The sequence below is a fragment of the Spodoptera frugiperda genome, chromosome 16, assembly GCF_023101765.2.
Source record: "Spodoptera frugiperda isolate SF20-4 chromosome 16, AGI-APGP_CSIRO_Sfru_2.0, whole genome shotgun sequence".
NCBI lineage: Eukaryota > Metazoa > Arthropoda > Insecta > Lepidoptera > Noctuidae > Spodoptera > Spodoptera frugiperda.
Genome location: NC_064227.1, coordinates 2,944,443 through 2,968,365, shown reverse-complemented (window position 1 = coordinate 2,968,365; position 23,923 = coordinate 2,944,443). Strand labels below are relative to the sequence as shown.

Here is a 23,923-nt window from a genome sequence, read left to right as displayed (position 1 = left end):
AGGGTTCCTTGGCTAAGGGATGAGCAGTGAAGACTGTGCATCTGTCTGCTATCTTTTCGGGATTTTTCATCCTTTATGTTTCTAGAATTATTCAGAAATAAGAAAGAAACAGGAAAGGTTTGCACTAAGTACATTTTTCTTTTTCTTTTTTCCCCTAATGTATGTACCTTTCTCTTTCCTAACCAAACGCCAAATATACAAATATTTGGATTTTGCATCAAGTCCAAGCTGATCCTTCTTCACATAGTATTTCTTGCGTGTTTCTCGTCGTGTCTGTGGTTGCCCTTTTCCCTCCGGTTTCCATACAAACTAATTGAAATTTCTAGAACATACATAATTTCACCTGCATTAAAATATGATTTAATATTATTTAATTAAAGCTAAACTACGATATATCGAAGTTTTTAAAATCATCATCTTGTCAGACATTCCTAAATTAGGAATCAAAATTCTTGTGCTCAAAAAATGCATCCACAACTACAACAAACATTAATTTGATTCAATTTTAAATCGACTTTGACACTTAGAAAGAAATTTAAATTGACACCTAGTATTCTACTTGGTGTCAATTTTAAAAAGTATATCATACAGAACAAAGAGTATAGGGATACAGAACCTTACAATAGAAACCGCTACACACAACACCTGTTTTTAAATATAAATCCCGTTGACAACACGTGTTAAAACGCTACTCTTTATTATTTGTTTTTGTGGTAAATTTTATTTGCGTTTGACGGAGAACGACACGAGACGAGAATAATACTCTTATCCACATCACTTTACGACATATTCACACACAAAAAAACATTCACGACCGTATATAAGGTGCTCTAAAATTATCTGCCACGGCTTTAATGGGAGGTAGTTACATTTGAAGATTACAATAGTAAATATACTATTTTTGTGGACGAGTATTTTTATTCATACAAATAAATCTACCTGTGAGTTTGTTATGAGGAAAGTAAACAGTATTTTAGAAAAATTAACAGTATTTTTGTTTTTTTTTTTTCAATATGTGTGAGCGTCTAACATTTAACACTGTGTAGTGTTAAGCATTTTGAAAACAGTATTTTGTATACTTTATTATTGTTCAACAGTAAAAAGTATAATTTAGTGAAAAACAGTATAATACTGTTTTTAACAGTATAGTTGGGAACCCTATCACTACCTCCCATTAAAGTCGTGGCAGATAATTTTAGAACACCTTATATTATTATATAAATTTTCTTTCCAAGGCGAGCCCTTTGAAATCTACACGCTGAAATAAAGTCAGCTTTAAAAACGTTATTACTTTATCAACATCATAAATCATTGAAGGAATTTTCGATATGAGTCCAGCAGTTTTCGAGATTGGGACAGGACAAACAAACAATCTAAAAGCGGGTATCCAGAATGTATCTGAAATGTAAACACATAAAAAATTTGAGGTCACTAAAAGATACGAATTTGTTTACAACGTATACACGGATTTTCCTCTTGGTTTCGTTTTTGTAGTAAACTACTAACCATAATAAAATTATAAAGTATCGGTTTTAGAGTTTACCCATTGGTTTCCTGAGCTGCGGACTACCTAGCCTTTACTAGGGTTTACCCGGGCTCCGACTCGAAAAGCAGAAGTAGAAATGGGGTGGCTTTAAGTCAATAAGAGTCTGACACTCCCTCACTCCCTCCTCGAATGAGTCATTCGATGATTTACTGCCCATAAAAAAAACAACTAACATCAAAAATCTATCACTAATCGACAGACTTTAAATTAACAAAGTGACTGGAGAAAATTCGTAACACCTACGTTGAACAACAACCACGTTGTTTATACATACATCAGTAATAGTTTGCGGAACCAGATCACATGCGCGTACGCATTAATAACGATACCACACACAGACAGCGTCAGCCATTGATCCATATCGTTACGTTGGCTCGTTGGCTCCCGTTCAACTGCCTATAGTTTATCGTGATCGATTTCAACGAAACAAATCTAACGATAAGTGATGATTTTGAGAGCTAACTAGCTATTTTGTGGTGATATTTGACATTTTGTTTGTGGGTGGAAAATCATCACATGATAACCTATGATCATGATGATCCTACCGCCCCTGATGAGGCAGGAGGTTATGTTTGGAAAATTGCTGCAACTCCTGTAATCAAAGGCAAAGTAAACGGTAAGACGGATCACCTGATGGTAAGCAATCGCCGCCACATATGGACACCCGAAACACCAGAGGCGTTACAGGTGCGTTACCGGCCTTTTGGGGGTTAGGAAATTAAGGATTGTTGGGGAATCCGGGTTGGGAAGATTGGGAAGGGGGTAATTGGGCCTCTGGTAACCTCACACACACAACGAAATACTACGCAAGCGTTGTTTCACGTCGGTTTTCTGTGAGGCCGTGCGGTCGAGCCGGCCCATTCGTGCCGAAGCACGACTCTCCCACACTTAAAGTATAGTAGATTCCATAGTCACCTCTAAGCTATCACATAGTATATATTAGATAATTTGCATAGCATCATAATCCATAGACCAGTTTAAGAAAACTAAAGCTTCTTGCACTTACATGGACCAATAATCAATTGTAAGTAAAACAGCTTGAGTGACAAGGATGACTTCTAAAAATCTCAATTCTCAACATCAAAGTAGACCATAAAACCTAATTGGTGAAACGTTGGCAAGATTTATGGGTTTTAAATGGGTTCATTCCTATAATAGATCTCATGTCTTTTGTATAACAGTTTCGCCAGTGCTTTTTATGACCATAATATAAATTCAAATTATTCATATTCATTTATTTGCTTTCCACAAATTAGATAGTCTTTATACTCAAAACATAACATTTTAAACCATAATTTAATATAATATAAAATTTCCATGTCACAATGTTAGTTACTGTACTTCTCCGAAACGGCTTTCACGATTTTTACCAAATTTTATAAGTGTATTCAGTAGGTCTGAATACGCATATAAAGAATCGGCTACTAACTATTTTCTAGAAATAATTTATTAGGCAAAACAACATTTGCTGGCTCGGCTAGTAAATGATAAAATTAAAGTCAAATTCAAATTAAACCATAAATAGGTACTTATGTCAACAAATAAAGAAATAAATAATAGTCTGTCAGTCTCTCCGTCAAAGAAGCTAGGTGCGTTCCAAAGTGTAGCTTCGAATGGAGAAGAACGAGCAAGATATGGAGTATCTTGCTTGTTCTTCCGTTCCGTTCCGTCCGTTACTCTTTACTCTTTTAAAAAGTACATATATTTACAATTCCAAACAATAAATGCATGATTGTTTATACCGTATGGAGATCACACATAACACAACTAAATATTTCAACGAAAACAGAAAATTTTAAAATAAAAATTACTAAATTAATCAAATATTAAATTCTGTATATACAGCCCCATTTTCCTTGAACACAGAAAAGCTGTAATGTTGTAGGTTATCTAGGCATCTACACGGCAAAGTTTAACTACCATTTAGCTCGATAGATGGCGCCAGGAGTCCGTTTAAAACTCGCTATGGTTTCGTTACCGCCGCCGATATACCTCGGCGGCCATATTTATTCCAAGTTAGTAGATAGAGCCTTGCATGTGCTATTTTGCTTAGATTCTAAGTGTAGTATTATGTAAGAGATGCTCAGCTGTTTTCTAAACAGCAAAATTTTTGTATAGTCAGTTGCATGTTTAACTGACTTTATTTTGAAAAAAAAACACTTTGGTTTAAATGACCCTAGCATGTAGCGTCACGCCTTCTATCCCTGAAGGGGTAGGCAGAGGTGCACATTACGTGACAAAATGCCGCTATACAATTAACAGCCACTTTTCACCATTTGTGTTATAAGTCCCATGTAATAGGGGATGAGCCTATTGCCATATACCGGACACAATTCCAGACTCCGTGCTACTACGCTAAGTACGCTACAGCTATATTTTTTGTATGGAAAGATGCGTGCCTCGTGATCGTACTATCGATACACCGCATACTCGAACTGCGCATTTTTCTCGCAAGGTTACTTTGCGGCGGCATATCTTCCTCGCATGACTACACAGCTTAGTATTAGAGGAAACGGTCACATAGTTTCACAGCTTAGCTATTTCATCTTCGTTGCATAGCTTCATTATTTTATTTATTTATTTATTTATTCTATTTCCACACAGATTACATTTTTATATACTAAGCCCCACAAAACCGTTGTAATGGTTTGACTGTGGGGTCGCTGAATCTCTATGTTAGTATGTTAAACATTTCTATAAACTTAAAGTGTCCAGTAATATAATTTTAATTTGCGTTTAAATCTATTTATTTTTGTTTCACTCCTTATGTTTGCCGGCAGATTGTTCAATAGGTAAGGTATTATCTTGTTTAGTGTTACAATATCTGATGGAAAAACACTCATATAAAACCCGCGGGAAGAATAGGGATGGAGCCAAATGTATTCTTCTTTACTGTAACCAGACTTGTATATATTATAAAAATAAACTAAATAAATAAAAATAAAATAAAATAGCCTTTATTGCTGAACTGTGAAAGATTTACAATTTATATATACAAATATGTTTACTAATTTTTTAAATAGTTTCTTAGCATGTTTATTATTAGAACTTATTACGGGATATTTACCACGTTTATTATTTTTTGTGAGTCTCCGATATTTCGGCACTGTTGCAAGCGCCATTTAATCCGTGATCATGGTTCTAATAATAGTGTTAGTTACCATGTCAGTTTAAAAACTTATAATCTTAGCATGTTTATAAATTAAGGACTTATCAGTAAACGGTCATTTTTACTCTGTAGCTTGTCCTCCAACATAGGCCTCCTCTAAAGATTTCCACAGTAATCTATCTTTTGCTATACAGGTCCATAATGGACCTGCTATTTTTCTGATGTCGTCTTCCCATCTTCTAGTTTGTCTGCCTCTATTTCTTTTGCCATTGTATATTATCTACAATTGTATATGATCTACAATATTCTACAACTAATTAAGTATCACCATTTAAAAAAACGTAAAGCATTGCAAAGTGACTACTGACCGTTTGATGTGGATCTGGAAACCTGCCAACCATTCTCCGTTCATAATTCGTGATAATCTTTTCTATAACAAAGCTTGTTATACGTCATACATTTGTAAACGATTCAAATCGATTATGAATTATCTCTTCATTGGTTTTCATTGATCGATTATAGGCTCAATACAATACAAGACAATAGGCTCATTCCCTATTACATGGGACTTATAACACAAATGGTAAAAAGTACGTGTAAATTACTATACTATACTATACTATAGTATACAGTATACTTGCGCAAGGCCAGACTTGCGCAAGTATACTGTATCGTGTGTGGCTGCCATTATGTAGATGACAGCCGACATTTTGGTTGTGATTACAATAATATTCTACTGAGAGGTGAAAATCATCCAATGGCTTCTCCCCTCTTGGGCGAGGCGAGAGGGTGTGTGTCAGACTCTTACTGACTATCTACCTACGTACTATCAGACTTTTACTGACAAAAAACCTCCTCGTTCCTACTCCTGCTTTTTGAGTTGGAGCCCCGGTAACCCGCTAGGCAGCCCGCAGCTCTGACCATTATTAAGATGAAGAATCGATCGGTCTTGGTCTTACCACAAAAGAGGCTAAAGAAGAGCTAAAAGTCTTACTATGTCACAAGTTAAAAGCAACTCTTATACATTATAAATATAAAATGTAATTTTCTTTACTGCTTATAATCTCACGGGAAACCAACAATATTTTTGTTGAAGAAAACTTTCTCATGAACGTACAATTTTAATAAGATTACTGTATCTCCGCGTTAGTACTATCGACAAAAGAGCGAGCTTACCATCCGAGGTAGGTATGTACTACTTTTAGATTTAGGTTAATTCTAGTCAATTGAAAACAGTAATTAGCTTAATCAAAAAATGTGAAATAATGACTAGAAAAATATTGACAGCGTCATTTTCAATAGGGTAAATGTATTGATGCATTTAGGTGTACTTTGCACGCGATTCCTTAACTCTTTGTTAAAAATAAGTTCAACAGTAGATACGATTTTGTACTTTCCCTATATTAGATATATAAACCCTTTTTAAAAAAGCTTCAAGAAGCTTCATTCTTATCATATTCCCCTTACAACAGAACTCCTAAGTAAATGAAAACCTAAAACAATTTATAGTCAAAGAATCACTAAAACATTTTGCCGACAGTACATCGTCAGTACCAACGACCTACTTAGATGCATACTGCATAGAAAGTGCAGCTTATTGCAATTCTCTAGAAAATTAAATTCTCTACAGAATGATAAGTTTGATGTTAATGTTATGACTGATATATTATACCGTTGGTTTAGTGGTTGCAAGTGGTAGAGAAATTTTGGCTTCGATTTCTAGATAACCATTTCTAGAAAACAAATGACATACACTTTCAACACTGGAACAGCTGAACTGATTTATATGTATAGATTAAAGTGGAATAAGTGGAAGTAGTATAGTTTCAAGCATGAAGGGCTTCAACTTCACAGGAACCAGCGTCAAAGGCAAAAAAAATCACGAAAAGACCTTTTTGAGAAGGAAAATCATCCAATGACTTCTGCCGCCTTGGGCGAGGTGAGAGGGAGTGTCAGACTCTTACTGACTAAAAACCACCCCGTTCCTACTCCTGATTTTCGAGCCGGATCCTCGGTAAACCCGCTACCTAGGTAATGTTCCTACTTCTTCTTTTCGAGCCGGAGCCCCGATGAATCCGCTAGGTAGTCCGCAGCTCCAGATCAGGCATCAGCCCAACTGGGCCCCATCTGTGGTAGTCTGATGACTCTTTGAGGCGCTCACGGAACGCGACGTGCCATACGCACGGGTCTGTTTCTGATCAGCGGTGACTTACCTTTGCTCGCTGTCATCAGACCTGCACTTACGATGGCTAATATGGTCGCGCGGTCCTTGACGCCTGAAAACATAAGTAAATACTTAAGAACCTAAATCGAGTGACCCAAAAATTTTCCCAGAATACACCCTCATCCTTTTATATCAATCCATCAACATAAGATCTGAAAGCCTGTAATGTTAAATACTGTTTCAAGAATCGGGTTCAACGAACCGAGTGCAAGATTTTGCATCGATTCATCGTGTGACGTATCGATACGCGAATTCGGATCTCGATCAATCGATTTGTTTAATTTTATCTGCTCATAATTTTGAGTGGATGCATTAAGTTTGTTCGTGGATACGAGTAAATTGGGTTTTGGTGAAATGTGTTCGATTTCCTTTTATTGATGAGTTAAATATTATTATTTCACCTATGGGTTTAGATTTTCTGGGGATGTGTTTAAGATGGGATACAGGATCGGTTTCTAGTTTGTAGTTCTTTATAAGTCTGATAGTCCAATTTCCAACTTCTTCAAGTGAATGAGTTTCTCCATGTTTAAAAAAATAATTTTATTTAAAATAAAGTTTTAATAGATTTTTATTAAAAAATCACGATTTATTCATGTAAAAATTACTGGAAAAAGCTCTACTAGTTTCGAGTCACCGAGGAACTCTTCCTTATTTATGAGCAGCGTGCGCGTACGCGGCGACTCACGTCGGGCTCCCTGTTTGATTTGTTTTTTTTTTAATAATTTTGTATGTCTCACGATATCTAGTTATTATAAAATTATTTACCACAAAACTAATTACCAAAGTTTACATACATACATAAGTACATATTTTGCACCGTGACTTTTATATATTTTTTATCATATTTTTTATGTTTATTTTAAATAATGCAAATAAACTGTTTTTCTTTCTTTCTATACAGAACTTATTATCAGTGTTAACTGAATTGATAGAAACATAATTATTAACTACCAACAATATATTTACGTCTACCCAAACCCACACCCTTTGTGAGTAGGTAGAAATAAATTAAGTACCTAAATTATTTCGCCTATCTCAAGATTTCTTTCAGCGAGTTGCTGAAATTAAATGGAGTTAGTTTCCGCTATCCGTTGTGGGGATAAAGATAACTGTTCGTGCTGAAATCTGTAACTGAAAATTATGTAAATCTTGTAGGAAACAAATGATAGTGTTTGTAATAGGTTTTTCCTTAATGCGTATTCTGGATACTAAATGCTACTGAGAACTGATAAATGCTTATTCCTTCTCCGTGTGGGTTGAGATCTTTTTTACTGAATGTGCAAAACTGTACTGTTCGCGGTTATTGCAAAAGTGTAATTACAGATCACGAAGTCTCTGATTACACAATAAAATATAGGGTGACTGGTAATTAGTGAATGACACGTGATTGTACTCATGATTACAAACAACTTTCCCAAAGAAACTTTTTTGTATACTCGTTAGTTTTATTTTTATCACAATAACAAAACAACAAAATTACATTAGCACGCGCGCGTATAGCCTCGCCTCACTGCTAAGAGCTGATCATGCGAAACCACCAGCTTGCCTAGTACGCTATCTAGGTTTAATTCGATTCTGCTTATGTTCTTCAATCTCCTTTTCAGAGCTCTTGCTCTGATTGATTGGTTTATTCGAGCCGACCAATCAGAGCCCCAAACGCGCTCTCCTTTCGAGTACTTTAAACGTAAAGCTAACTCATACTAAGGATACTGATTCTTGAATACAGAATTAAACGAAAACTGACTTTATCCACACTAACCATAGACATTGACCCACCATCATAAATAGAACGTAAGTCAAAAACAATAACAAATGAAAATGCACTTAAATCATAACAGAATAATGATGTAATCAGCTTAACGTCAGGATTATAGGTCATTCTGGAATTATTTACTGCATATTTTCTCATGTAATTGTTTTGTGCAACAGTGCAACTGTAAGTGCAAATATTTACCATACATCGCGCCCCTACAGAGAATTTCCCAAAAACCTAAAACCCAAATAACTACCGTGATGCTAAATTAAATAAAAATCATGGTTTACTCACGTAAATTATGTTTTTTTTTTTGTATAAATAAGTAAAAAGTAAATTAATGGAGAAAAGCTCTACTAGTTTCGAGTCACAGGGAGACTCTTCATCATGAGCAGTGTGTGCAGACGCGTCGCACAGCCTACTGTCTACCAGTTAATTCAAATAATACTTAACTCAACCTAGAAATCAATCCCAAAATATTGCAAGTACTTGACTAGTAAGAGACTAATTGATAAGTTTTACAGGAATTACAATTTTTATTAATCAATTTACTTGTCAATCAATCTGTAATTCCTGTAAAACTGTATAATTACATGGGACTCATAACATAACTGGTCAAAAGTCGTAACGTGACGTAATGTTATAATCAGGTCACACCATGGTATTACCGGATATTTTGTCATATGTAATGTAATGCATTACGCGGAATTACGCCACAAATGTAATCGTTTGCGATCGGAGGCATGGCTTAGTAATTATGTTTACAGTTTCGGCGGATGCTCGTCATGTTTTGCTGACGATGGAAAATGGAACGTAAAACTTGTTATTAGGGTTGTTAATCCTCCTTAGGGATGTGCCGTAACAGGCGGTGCACCATAGGAGCTCCGGAGCGTTTGATAGAATGAAAAAATTTTGCAGCTTGCATACTACAATTCTATTTATTGCGAACTTTCGTGAACAAAAATTTGTCATCTTCCCTATTCTCTAAATACTCTAAGGTTTTGAAGATTTGGGATGGGGCAGGATTCAGGTTCCAGTTACCACAAACATCCCGATCTGGAGCTGCGCACTACCTAACGGGTTTACCGGGGCTCCGGCTCGCAAAGCATGTGTAGCAACGGGGTAGTTTTTAGAGAGTCTGACACTCCCTTTCGCCTCACCCAAAGCGGGAGAAGTTATTGGATGATTTTCCCCCTCAATTAAATAGAAAATAGACCATCCAGATCTTTCCAGTTAACATATTCAATAAACCCATAACACAGGAGATGAAAGCGAGATATTGTGCATTAAATAGCCATTACACGTTGCACAAACTTGCATCACAGACATATTTCCGTTACCAAAACATACAATACACGGAATTTGCTGGCACTCACGTAAAGACAGAAATGTAAACATACCACGAATACTTCATATTTGTCGTATTCACTGCGCTTTTTATTTATAAGAGTGGGCAGAGACTAAAATCTTAAGTGTAACGTACCTTTGACTATAGAATTTTTACCACGACAGTGGCAAGAAAGCTCACGGCCCACCAGACAGTAAGTGGTTACCGTGGCCTATGAACGCTTGCAATAGGTACTTAGGGCATTAAATGAAAGAAAAACAGTTTATTTACACCGATACAAAAATAATTATCAGAAAATAAAATAAAAGTATACACGGCGCAAAAAGGCCATACATGCGCTTTGCCGATCTTTAAGAAACCTATTTACTCCCTTCTTGAAGTACCCTATATTGTAGCCTACTGGGAAAACCTCGGCAAGGAGCTTATTCCACAATCGGAAAGTCCGTGGGAGGAAATTCCTCTGAAACTGAATTGGATGGGACCATTTGGGCTGCAATGCGTAAACTCATTGTCGATGACGAACGGTGCAATGAAACAATCATACTATAAAATTAAGTACGCAAAGGAGTGAGTCATTTGATAAAAAAAATACATTAAGTATTAGGTATCTCTTTACATAGCCCAGAAATCAAAACCGATCTGGATCTCATTTTTGCTATTCCTTTTTCTTTTCTTTTCTTTTTCTCCAAGAAAAGAAAAGTAATAAAATGAAAAACAAAACAAGATACAACTATATAATGTGTTTATTATATTTCTGCACATAAATATACCTCAGCGCTTAATCTACGTATCTTTATAACATTTAGGAATGATCAACAACAAACAGTTTTTAATATTTCAAGTAAGTACCAATCACTTCATGAACCTTAGTAGTAGAAGTCGGTAAAAGAATGACATTTGGAAAGAGATAATTTTGTGTGATAAATTATGAATGCGTCACCCATTTTTGAAACAAAGCAATTTTGTTTTCAATCTGATTCAACATTATCTATCTGAGTTAATCAAGTCAAGAGAATTTGGTTGACAGTCGCATTTGCAAATTGCAACCATTCGAGCCTTTAAACATTTAATACTTTTTTATTTAGGTTAGGTTTGTGATCCATTTTCAACTCACACGTTAAACTTCAGAAAGCACAAAAAATATGTTGTAAAGTTACCTTATGAACATAAGATTATAATAGGACAATATATACAACAAACAACTTATATTTAAACATTTAATATAAGTATTTTCCAATACAATAACTATCACACTTACTCAGAAAAATAAAAATTCAGTCTTCTATTTATTATCATCTGATATTTTTTAACAACGGTTTACTCACGCAAATATATTGAGAAAAGCTCTACTAGTTTCGAGTTACACAGGGACTCTTCATCATGAGCAGCGTGCGCAGACGTGGCGACCCGCGCAGCCTACTGTACACTTGCTGTAGAGCGCCGAACGCGCACTCGTTCGATCTCGTTAATCGTAAAACATACTCGTACTAAGCCCTCTGTTATGTCACTCGAAACTAGTAGAGCTTTTCTCAATACACATATTTGCGTGAGTAAACCGTTGTTTTTAGTTAATTTAATATGTCTCACGATAATTATTATGAAAATCTGATACTTTTGCTGTCTTTCATAAATCTATCTTCCTATTAAAGTGTTTTAAACATAATATGTAGGCAGAACACGTTGTTTTATGTACTTCCATACATAGTTATGTACTTTTTTAAGGAGGGATAATCATCCAGTGACTTCTCCCGCTTCAGGTGAACCGAGATGGAGTGTCAGACTCTTACTGACTAAAAACCACCCCGTTCCTACTCCTGCTCTTCGAGCCGGAGCCCCGGTAACCCGCTAAGTAGTCCGCAGCTCCGGATCGAGATAATCATGTATCATATAGGCTTACATTGCCTTGTAAAAACCCATAATATATATTTTGTGGTAAACCGAAAATCAAACCCATAACCACGTTTCTGTTTAATCACAATACATCATTATTAATGTTCAATAATGACCACAAATTGTTAAGTAGTAAATAATTATCAAAATCGGACTAATTGTTTTAGAGATCAGCGCGTTTTAAACTAACACTTTTACCTTCTACGTTAGTAGATTACATTTTTGTATCTGACACAAAAACGATATCTTTTTAATCTTAACAAATAATACTATCTGAAGGTTGAGTCACCTCTTTAGTTTACTTTAAAACCGGTGACTTGTAGCATAAAATAAAACTCAATTTTATCAAAACCATAAACCTTCTTTCCATTGATATTAAAAGCATTAACTGCCGAAAGAAAACTGTTGAGGGCAAATCCATTGCTAAGCGTCGATCACCAGTGACCGACGTGGCGGTTAACGTGTTAATTGATATTACAATAACATCCAACATCATCCAAATGTAGCCATGGTATTGTCAAAATCGTGACCAACAATTTTTTCTAATCATCTGATTCAAAAAATATTATTTTTCTGAATAAGTGTCCCATTTCCCAAACTAAGTTTCATTGTAAACAGTATTGTAAACCATCTCTTGTATCTTCATTCGTAACATGAGTTTCTTGGCAGGTCCTAGTTTCTTCACATGAGGGAGTAGGCTATTGAAGAATCCTATATCTTCATCCTTCGTCACCGGCTCACTGGGCTCAGTAGTAGCACTTTTCTGAGCATCATCATCGTCATCATAAAAGTCTGTTTCCATTATAATAGGTTTCGTATCAAATTCATCAAAATCATCTTCTTTAACACTAACATCATTGGTTGGTTCTATGTTGTAGTAGCTTGTTCCTTGATCAGCATCATAGTCTTGGGTGTAGGAATCATCAGCTAATTCATTGCCTTCGTAGTCGTTGAATTGGTTTGTGAGGAACTGTAGTTTTGGGAGGTACTCCCAGTCTGATCCTGTCTGTTTCCTTACCTCCTTCCTTGCTTGATCTCTTAGGTACTTCCATTTGAGTCTTGCTTCGTCACCTGGAAATTGATACGAGTAACGTTAGTGGCGTACTTTTAGGTAACATAGGTAATAGATAAAATAGAATTAGGCGTTACTTTGGAAATACTACTCGGAAATCTATGCTAAACTTACAATCAGATATTTTTTTTGTTTTAATTCGAGTCGAGCTTCGGAAATTCGTAATATTGAAGCTTCATAATAAACCTTTAATCTTACATAGCTCTGGATTTTGATATGATACATTGATTTAAAATGGATACTTTGGTTATGCGTAAGTACTCCTTTTCAATAAAATAATGTTGTTTAACGAAAAATTAACGAAAAATCTAGAAAAAAACCTTAATCGGAGTCAATCAGTGTCTCTCCTGAGACTAGATAAAATAATAAAATCTGAAAGAATATCTTAACAACAAAAATTATACCCTTTAAACTTACGCGCAATCTTTATTTATTTTTTATGGAATAGGTGGCAAACGAGCAAACGAGTCACCTGATGGTAAGCTATTAGCGCTGCCCATGGACACCCGCAACACCAGAGATTATGGCTAACCACTTATACAAAAACCACACTTACGCGTACAATCCAACTCCAGCGCCACCTCCTTCCAGCTCTCATCCAGCTTGTACCAATTATGGTGTCCCTTCAAGGACCTGTTCCATATGATCTCCCTAACTCGAACCAAATCTATCAACTTATTCATATCCACATCAATAGCCCTTCTCTTATTCATCAGGAGCTTCTTCCTCATAGTATAGCCTAGCTTCGGCCTCTTAATAGACTCATCCAAGGAATTGAAGACCTCATCTGTCGTATCCTCGTCCCCTTCCTCATCTTCGGCCACGAACTGATGGTGGATAAATTTTAGTTTCTGGAAGTGTGGCCATTCCGATTCGTTTGGGTTTTTCTTCATCTCTTTGCGACATTGGTCCTTGAGATTCTTCCATTTCTTGCGGCAATTCAGACCTGGAATTTTTAAGTTGGTATTTAAGTTTTTGTCTAAATAATTTTGGCGCAGTATCGCGCCAGAGTTGCTATATTTAGACCTAGGGGCCTACTCTAATTCAACGAAAAACGAAGTTTCGTCCGAAACTTCGCAGATTGCATACTACAATTCTATTTATTGCGAACTTTTGTGAACAAAAATTAACGAATGAAATAAAGATAAATAAATAGGTTTTGATATGAGATTAAAAATAAAACGTTACTACAAGTAACTAATTCTATTAGTAAATCAATAAAACATACGGCCGAAGATTAAACGAAACTTCGGATTCGAGAACCAGAGTAGGCCCAGCTCTGCTAAGTTCTTATTGATCGTAGCGCAATGTTTTATAAGAGAACAACCTTCCTCGATAAATGGACTATCTATCACAAAAATAATTATTCGATTCGGATCAGTAGTTCCGGAGATTAACGCATTCAAACAAACTTGTCAGTTTTATATTAAAAAAAGTAAAGTATAAGGTAAAGATTATGTAAGAGTATTCAAGGTATAACTTGTGGTATGGATGTTTTTATCAAGAAGACTCTTTATGAAAAACGTGTGAATCCGGGATGGACTGCTGACACATGAAGCTATACAAATCTATACTAACTTTAAATTATAAAGCTGAAAAGTTTGTTTGTTTGATCGCGCTAATCTTTGTAACTACTGGTCCGAACTGAATAATTATTATTGTGTTGGATAGTGCATTTATTAAGGAGGGCTATAAAACATCACGCTATGACCAGTCGGAGCCGAGCAGAGCGGGTGAAACAACGCGGAAGTAGCTAGTCCAGTATAAACTGACCGTGAAATGTACTGAAATATCATACAAAGCGAGACCATGAGTGGTTTTGTATAACTCAATGATAACATAGGTACTATCCCTTGAAGTATTGAAATGCTTGCTTCATTTATGTGAGTAGAATATCCAACTCCTTGTACCGTGAGGTAAGGAAAACAAACGTGGTGTTTTATTTATATTTGTGGAACCTAGCTAATTGAGTTACCTTGTGAAAATATCATTAGAATTCATTTAAACATCTAAGCTAAGGAAAATCTTCAGCAGTTTGGGATTTTAGTTAAACTACATTAATTGTAGTTAGTAGTTCAATTTCTCCAGACTATACAGTTTAAATCCTAAAAAGTATCTAATTGCTTGTTTACGTCTAATTACTTAATTGATCTTATCTAATGACCTTGCTCTTCAAAAGACTTTCTATGTAGGTCGCGGACTTACTTAAATTGTGCTACTTTGATATAAAGCAACAGTTGTCTATCAACTGATATTATCCCGATTATTACAATCTGTATTAAACGTTTAAAGTATGGAGGAGACATGCTAACATTAATAGCAATGCCAACATAATATAATTACGGCGTCGCATAAGATGTAAGCCGGCCATCTGCAAAACGCGCGTCAAGAAACAAAAACAAACGTCCTCCTACCAATAATTCAATAACTGCGCAAACAGCGGAGCAGAGCGCTCGCTCGCTCGGCCGTTAACCTTCGGGTGAAACTCAAAGCGAACTCAATACTCACTGGTCGTCCCAACCTCAGCCGCCACTTCATTCCAATATCGCTCCAGCTTGAAGCGATTCCTGTGTCCTCTATAGCTCTTGTCCCATAAGCATTCCCTTGCCTGGACAGCTGCGATCAGCTTGTCCATATTCTTGGTTCTCGCTCCCTTTACTTTAGACTTCATTTTGGAGCGGGCGCGCAGGCGGGAGCGTCAGCGAGGACGGGCAGTGCGAGCGAGCCGCGGCGCGGAACTGACGGCCGCCCGCGCCCTTCCCGTGCACCGGCCGGCGTCCGCTTCGCTCCGTCGCCCGCTCCTACATATCGCTGTCCTCTTCGCTCGACGCGTCGCTCCCCTCTCGAGGCGACACGCCTCGCCGATTTAAAACCGCTGTTTCGATCGCCATTTTATAACAGGACTATAAACTTCGTTATCCATTGCGTTTTGATGGGTTGCTGTGGGAGCTAGTGGCTTCATTAGTGCGGTAATGTATGGTGTGTTTGTTGAAAGTGTAGCGTTTGTGTAAAGGCGAGTAGATATCGTGATCGTTACCGGTTAGCAACAATGGGCGCGGTGGAAGCGATTCAACGCGTTGGCGTGTGTCGTGAGCCGACAGCCAGTCGCTCAATAAACTAGCGTGCTCTACCTGTAGTCTCAATTACCGCAGCCATGTTAGTTTTAGATCTAAATGAATTCATACTAAGTAGGTATACTTTTATTTTTTATGAAATAGATGGCAAACGAGCTGACGAGTCACCGGATGGTAAGCGATCAGCGCCGCCCATGGACACCAGCAATACATAACATAACTTATTTCTTATTTTCTAACTACTTAGTAGAGAGTTGACGCTATTTCGCTTAAAGAAATGAGATTAAAGCTAAAATGTTCCTAAACTGTTTAAACTAGATTTGGCTACTTTTCGTAACATCAGGAAACATATGGATGCGTAACAAGTGCCTACAAATTTATGAATTAGATATACACATTCTGTATTAATGAGTAACTAGTGGATATTATTTGAACAGGCGCTTTTAGTTACAGAGAAACACCCGGTCTCTTTTTTGTCGATTCACCCTTTAAAGGTCTCTTTTGAAAGTAAGTATGAATCTACCTGAGTACGATATCGGGTTCGATCCCTTGGTTGTGCTAATTTTTTTCCTTATTACACTAGTATTTTTTCTGTGTCGTGGGTGCGTTTACAAACATACAAGTTCACATAAACATGACCAGACCAGGAACAACTATTTGTGGATCACACAAAGTGTTGTTCCATGCGGGATTCGAACTCGTTACAAGTTGCGTGGTAGCTGATCACCCAGCCCCCGCGCTAACCGTGTAGTCAAATAGCCATTGTCTATGCTAACATTATGACAGAAATGGGAAAATAAAATACATTATTTTGCCAAATTTTTTATTTTTATTTATTGTAGAATGTTTACTTTTTAATTTAAAAACAAAAACAATAAAAATGGAACTTCACAATCAAATTATATTCTACGTCACATCATCACGCCCGTTTTTGTATACCTAAAGGGCTAAACAGAGATCTTACAATCAGGTTTAATTGTTTTTTTTTTTCTTTCACCGCTACAAAAGGTGATTACAATTTCAATACCAAGTGGTATGCAAGGATTTCTTTACCGAATATCCCGATTAATAACTTCCGACTCGATAATCGAGTCCAAGATTTATCACAGACAACCAATCACGGTCGCCAAAAAAATTTTTTTAAATAAATAGTAAAAAAAAATTAATTTCGTATATTACGACTACGTATTATTTTGTCTATTACCGATATTACTTCACGCCTAAATATTCTCATTTCAGGTTCAGTCAAAGCTTCCACATCTGGCAACATTGAGAGCAAAAACATTTTACGGGGTTTCCCCTCAATATAATTGTAATTTACAATTCCACTGTACTTATTCGGCTCCATAGACTCCTCTGTTCTAATATTTGTGATCATTGGCATTGTGTTGTGATTCATAGATACTCTATTCATTTCTGCATTCTGTTTCATTGGATCTTCGTAATTGGAACAATCGCTGTCAGAATTGTCCTGTTTTTCTGCAGATGTGTTTTCAAGCTGCATTTTTTCATTGCCTTCGTCGGGTTTAGGCGATTCATTAGTCTTAACCTTTATGTTTAAGAATGGGTATAGGAAATGCAGTTCATCTGTTAGGTAGTAAGGTCTCATTGGTGGTTTGTCGCTGATCTGCTGCTTTAGAGACCTCATGAAAGAAATCCTTATCTTCCTCCATTTGTCGCGACAGTCTGGTACTGTAACAAAGGAAATTGGGTTTTATTATTACTGACATTAAGGTATGAAGTTGAAATATTACAATAGGGTAGATGACTAATTTTTATTTTAATGTCCGTCTTGTAGATTATTTTAAACTAGTGACCCGCCCTAGCTTCGCATGGGTGCAATGGTTGATGTATAATGCATGTATTATAGTTAATTACATATATACCTTCCTCAAAAAAAAACCGCATCAAAATCCGTGACGTAGTTTTAGAGATTTAAGCATACAAAGAGACAGAGGAAGCGACTTTGTTTTATACTATATAGTGATTATCAGATATATAATTTTTATTTTCTTTCGGAAACAAATACTTTCGAAGATATATCGATTTGAAATATCGCGTAACGTCAGTTCTAGGTACCAACATTTTATACGTAGAAATAACGTATTTGCTCCCACTTCTAAACATTGATAATTTTATCTAAGTATTGTTATCTTATACGACAAAATGAAAAAATACGTGTCTAATATTTTTTCATTACCTAACTGACGGACTCAATAGAATTTTAATTTACATACTTCGTCATCATTCCTGTTATAAAGACACGTCACACTGTTAGCGGAGCTTGCATCTGTTTACGTATATACCGTTGACGTAGCATGAGCCTTGACTATGACTCACACAACTAACTATAAAAAGTGAAACGATCGTAGCTCGTATTCTCGCTCGCTAACGGTGTGACCTACGCTTTACGATTCAATTTATTTATTTATTCAATTTTATTGCGCAACAAAAATGTTGTGCAACAATAATATTACTTTTTATATTTTGAAATGTTTTGTTTTTCTAATTAAGTATGTATTTAAAAATGTAATTAACAAGTAATTACTAGTAGTCTTCTTTTCAGCCAAATTTGGCTGCCCCGTTGGTCGAGTGGTCGCAAGTGCGACAAGGGATCTCGGGTTCGATTCCTGGGTCGGGCAAAGTATTGCTGGACCTTTTTTGGCTTTTCGAAAATTTCTCAGTGATACCACGGAGTCTGGAATTGTGTCCAGTATATGGCAATAGGCTCACCTCCATGGGACTTGTAACACAAATGGTAAAAAGTGGCTGTACATTGTATAGCAACATTAAGTGGCGTAATGTGCACCTCTGCCTACCCCTTCGGAGATAAAAAGCATGACGTTGCATAAATTATTTTCAGCCTAATTATTACAAAAAATATTTTCATTTAAAAACGAAATAAATTAAATTCTATTCATCTTATTAAATAGAACCGTGATCACACTTCTGACTGTCAAAGGTGAGGTGTCAAGTTTGCTTCCCTGTATAGGCAAACACGACTGAACACGTTAGTTACTTGGCATTCTCTATTTTCGTATTAATTATGAATCAGAGTAGGTACCTATGTACAAAAATAATAATGAAATTTCGAAATGCACTATCATTCACCTACTTATCCTTTTCTGAGAATTGGAATGATGTTAACTATGCTGATTTATTGAAATGACGAAACATTTAAAATGTTTTTTTTTGTATGACTTCATGATTGGTTTTGGTTCGCAACAGTCCTGAATCCGGTTCACGAGTAGACCAAATTGAGGGAATTTCCGACTATTTTTTTTCTTGTATGAGTATACTGTGCACTCCGCTGGAAAGCAACCCCTCCCCCACTTTCCCAATGACGTCACAGCGCGAGGTACACAGTTAATTCGTACAGGTTGTTCATCTAGTGTAAGAATAATCGGAGCTGCGGACTACCTAGCGGGTTTACCGGGGCTCCGGCTCGAAAAGCAGGAGAAGGAACAGGGTGGTTTTTAGTCAGTAAGAGTCTGACACTCCCTCTCGCCTCGCCCAAGGCGGGGTAAGTCATTGGATGAATTTCCCCCCTTAAAAAAAAGTGTAAGAATAATAAAATAATAATATGTAAGAGGGATCATTGATCTCGATATTTTGTTTACACCGACTTTTTGGCTTCCAATGTAGCTATAGTTAATAGTTAAAGTTCAATTAGATAAAAATACAATTTTCAAAATCGTAACGTAACGTCACAATTTTTTATCCCCGAAGTGGTAAGCAGAGGTGCACATTACAGCATGTAATGCCACTGTACAGTGTACATTGTACAGTGTACCCACTTTTCACCATTTATGTTTTAAGTCCCATTTAATAGAGGGTGAGCCTATTGCCATATAGAGGACACAATTCCAGACTTCGTGTCACTACTGACAATTTTTTGTAAAAACCTAAACACATTTCCAGACTTCGAGCTACTACTAAGAAATTTTCAAAAAATCTAAAAAATATCAACCGTACTTTGCCCGAACCGGAATCGAACCCGAGACCCCTTGTCCGGCAGTCGCTATTCCAACCACTCGGCCAACGAGGCAATCAATTTATCTACATACATATAGATAGTTTATAAATACCACTCAGAAGATACTAAACTCGAAATATTTCATAATATTTCACCAAACATGTTGAAACTTGTATCGTCATTGTTGATTGTTAAAAAAATGAGCCGTGACGTCACGTAGTTATTGCAACAGAATTGTTTAAATAAAGTTACATGGAAAAATTACTAACTCAATAATTATGGTGACTTGCTAATTTTAAGGGGGAAAATTATTCAATGACTTCTCCCGCCTTGGGCGAGGCGAGAGGGAGTGTCAGACTCTTACTGACTAAAAACCACCACGTTTCAGTATAACTAAAGTCAAAATCAAAGTCAAAATTATTAGGTTCAATTAGACCAGTAAGGCATTTTTGAACGTCAAAGCAAATATTGTAAAATAGTTATTAAAAATGACAGTCTGTCGATCAGTCCTCTAGTGAAGCTATTTGCTCGTTCCAAAGTGTAGATTCCTATGGAAAAAAACGAGCAAGAAATTACATAGTTTACTATGTTTCAATCAGGTAATTATATGCTGTGTGTTATCAAAGAAAAATTAATTTGTAACTAAGTTTGTATGTTAGTTACTCAGTCAAAACAAAACGGCTGCAAGGATCAAGATGAAATTTGGAACAGGAATAGATTATGGTCTAACTAACTAGGCTACTTTTTATCCCCCAGGAACGCGGGTAAAACCTCTGACAGAAGCTGTATCATAAATGCGAAAGTTTTTATATTTGTTTGTTAGTCCTTTACGCAAAACATGCTAAGGGATCGGGGTGAAATTTGAAACAGATGTAGATTATAGTCTGGAATAACACATTACTAGGCTACTTTTTAAGTATCCCTTAGAAACGCGGACGAAACCGCTGGCAGAAGCTACTGCCCCTATAAATATTTTTCAGTAATTTAAAATAAACCCCAGTTCTCTTGCTCTAAAATCGAACCAAAGACGATCTTTTTTTTATATATGAGATCGTATGTCACTTTTGCAAAAACAAATTTTCTAACAAATACTTAACTAACTACTTGGTTACTTACTATGGGAGTTATTTAGAAAAATAAACACTCCACCTAGATCTTTTTAATACATGTATCTACAGACTTGTATGTACATGCATTTGCCTATGTCATCCAGTGAAACGCAAACGAATCACTTTAGCTAAATATTTAAAATAAAAATTGCAAACACATGACAAACTGACAATTCCTTAAATTAAGTAGAACACTAATAAAGTTAATCGTCAATATTGTTTTCAAAGTTATCATTGCATATTTAATTTCATAACTATGTGCAAAACATTACCTACAACAGGTAAAATCAATATTTCGGTTCCTAGCGAATTCATTACACACGTAGGTAACTTTCGATGAATGATTTTTGATACACAAATAAAGTTTACGCGCGAAAAGTGTTTATCTATAAACAACCGAGTGACCTATTTAAATTTTTAACACATTACGAATTGTACTAAAGTCTAAAATTGAATAAAAGTGAAAGAAATTACTTGATGTATTCGCCTTCTTCGCTATAATCGCCCATGCTCGACGATTATGCACTTTATTTGCATATTCCGGTAAAGTTTTGTTGTATAAACACGGATGTTTCTCAACTTCCTTCACAAAGTCCACTATGTCCTTTCTATCACACACTTTTGTAAACATATCGTGTTTTCCTTCCATTATTATTTCAATACTGCACAATTTGTTTTATAAAACCACTATCGTAGATACTGACATCCGTCACCGATGGAGCCTAGTGCGCAACTGCGAAGCAACATTCGGGCGAAACATAAAATGGCGGAATATTGCGTTGTTGCTGTCCCGCGCGGCACGGACCAATGGGAGGCGAGTATTCTGATACACACATAGACAAGTTTCGGTCGATGACATCGAAGTTACACAGTAATGCAGCTAAATATTGCGTCAACTTGAAACGTTATTGCGTAATATTTTCCGCTTATACTTATTTTTTATAAGATATTGTTGTGTGGTTGTGGAGAAAATAAATATGTAAATACCAAAATATTCCAATGGTGTAGATTTACTATAGTATTGCATCATTATAAAAAAGATTAAGGATTAAATTTCTTACGCAATGTTGTTTTATTTTTAATCATTTTTGAATTAAGTAGATTATCTCAAGTGGTGCTCATTTTAATTCTAAGTACCCTACTTACACACAGGAGGAACAAATATCAGTTTATTTTGTAATATTTTTTAGACCTGTCGCTCGCACACACACACACAGACTATCTAGATATAAACTGAACTGACTAACACAGAGACACTCAACAATCATGAAACACTGGGGTGCTTTAAGTATTTTTCGTGCCATAAATAAATAATCTGATGAAAATTCAAAGATACCAAAACCAGCAAACATCTTGCAATCACTAAAGTTCATTGCAATATTTTGACACATCTTGCTGAAGTTACGCTTCTGACTCAGATGACGCGTAAATACGTACTTAACACACGTACAATATATACGTGGAATGATGACAGGGTATGAAAGTTAAAAATGTATTTAGTTTTTATACTGTTAGACTGCGACTGCCTGGCAAGGGGTCTTGGGTTCGATTCCCGGGTCGGGCAAAATATTACTGAGTTTTTTTCGGTTTTTCGAAAATTTTCTCAATGCTAGCACGGAGTCTGGAATTGTGCCCGGTATATGGCAATAAGCTCACCCCTATTACCTACAATATGGGACTTATAACATAAATAATTGTGAAAAAGTGGGTGAACATTGTATTACGTGCCATAATGTGCACCTCTGCCTACCCCTTCGGGGATTAAAGGCGTGACGATATGTATGTATGTAATCCATCTGTTAGGTAAATAGCTAACTTCAATAATTATGGCGACTTGCTAACCCTGGAAATCAATAAGCGATCCTGATCCTGATCCAAAATCTCTTGATCGAAGTTTTTGACAGAACGAAAAAATATTAGACACGTATTTTTTTTTATTCACTAGTCACTTCGTCCGCGGAAAATTAAAAATTGTGGGTTGTACTACCCCCAACATATAGGGGGATGAAAAATAGATGTTGGCCGATTCTCATAGATACCGGATAAGCACAAAAATTTCGTCAAAATCGGTCAAGCCGTTTCGGAGGAGTATGGCAACGAAAACTGTGACACGAGAATTTTATAAGATTCTTAGATAAAGTGAATCAAAGTTTAGGAATGGTAGCGAATACGTCATTTCTACGTATTAAACGTACCTAGAAGTGACATCACGCGACATTTAAGAAAATAAACAACACGTGTGTAGTATTTTCAAATTATCTGCCAGATGGACATTAAAATAAAATAAGTCATTATGGGAATACCCTGGGTATCTTCAAGGCAGATAAGAGTAAACAGATTGCTTATGAGACGTGCTTCTTAGTAGGCCACATCATTGCTTACCACCAGGCGACACAATGGTCAAACGTCAACCCACCAAATATGGATAAAAAAGGGCGGAGCAAGGGGCTTATGGTCAAATACTCAAACGGCACTAAATTTTAAGACGTGCTCAAGAATAGTTCTGTCCCTACAAATTCTTTGTAAATGACAGAGATAGCACGATATTTAAGTGCAACTTAAAATTGAGTAGCATTTCAGTATTCGGAGATTAGTCATTTTGGGTATTTCGAAAAACCCTCAATTTGACGTCAGACGTATGTCAATATACCCCTTTATATGAGTCACAACCACAAGTGATAATTTTGAATGTTTACGTTTAATAAATAGGTAGATAAATATGAGCAATTGAGCACTGCAGTCGTGCACATCCGTGACGTTACTAGCTTCTCTCCGTGACTTCGTCCGCTTGGATTAGTCACCGGAGCTGCGGACTACCTACC

General features: G+C 36.2%; 3 protein-coding genes across 3 annotated transcripts in view; 1 reads left to right on the top strand and 2 right to left on the bottom strand.

The window, feature by feature from the left end:
• Positions 1 to 23,923, top strand: part of LOC118280623 (uncharacterized) — a 66,550-nt gene that overhangs the window by 23,050 nt on the left and 19,577 nt on the right. The gene's annotated exons all lie outside the window — the stretch shown is intronic.
• LOC118280626 (uncharacterized) lies at positions 10,706 to 15,706 on the bottom strand. The gene is made up of 3 exons (XM_035600843.2): positions 15,451 to 15,706; positions 13,499 to 13,888; positions 10,706 to 12,941 (listed from the first exon to the last, which is right to left on the bottom strand). Exons 1-3 carry the CDS (start codon positions 15,611 to 15,613, stop codon positions 12,469 to 12,471), a joined length of 1,026 nt encoding a protein of 341 aa, XP_035456736.1. The 5' UTR covers positions 15,614 to 15,706; the 3' UTR covers positions 10,706 to 12,468.
• Positions 16,823 to 21,850, bottom strand: LOC118280627 (uncharacterized). The gene is made up of 2 exons (XM_035600844.2): positions 21,576 to 21,850; positions 16,823 to 17,708 (listed from the first exon to the last, which is right to left on the bottom strand). The coding sequence occupies exons 1-2, from the start codon at positions 21,748 to 21,750 to the stop codon at positions 17,179 to 17,181; spliced, it is 705 nt and encodes a 234-aa protein (XP_035456737.2). The 5' UTR covers positions 21,751 to 21,850; the 3' UTR covers positions 16,823 to 17,178.

What these genes read in the sequence shown, in the direction of transcription:
- LOC118280627 (XM_035600844.2), bottom strand. Translation starts at nt 21,750, where the DNA reads ATGGAAGGAAAACACGATATGTTTACAAAAGTGTGTGATAGAAAGGAC. An exon ending in GAAGAAGGCGAATACATCAA is followed by an intron (nt 17,709 to 21,575) that starts GTAATTTCTTTC and finishes CCTTTGTTACAG; the next exon opens with TACCAGACTGTCGCGACAAA.
- LOC118280626 (XM_035600843.2), bottom strand. Translation starts at nt 15,613, where the DNA reads ATGAAGTCTAAAGTAAAGGGAGCGAGAACCAAGAATATGGACAAGCTG. An exon ending in GGCTGAGGTTGGGACGACCA is followed by an intron (nt 13,889 to 15,450) that starts GTGAGTATTGAG and finishes TAAAAATTCCAG; the next exon opens with GTCTGAATTGCCGCAAGAAA. An exon ending in GCTGGAGTTGGATTGTACGC is followed by an intron (nt 12,942 to 13,498) that starts GTAAGTGTGGTT and finishes ATCAATTTCCAG; the next exon opens with GTGACGAAGCAAGACTCAAA.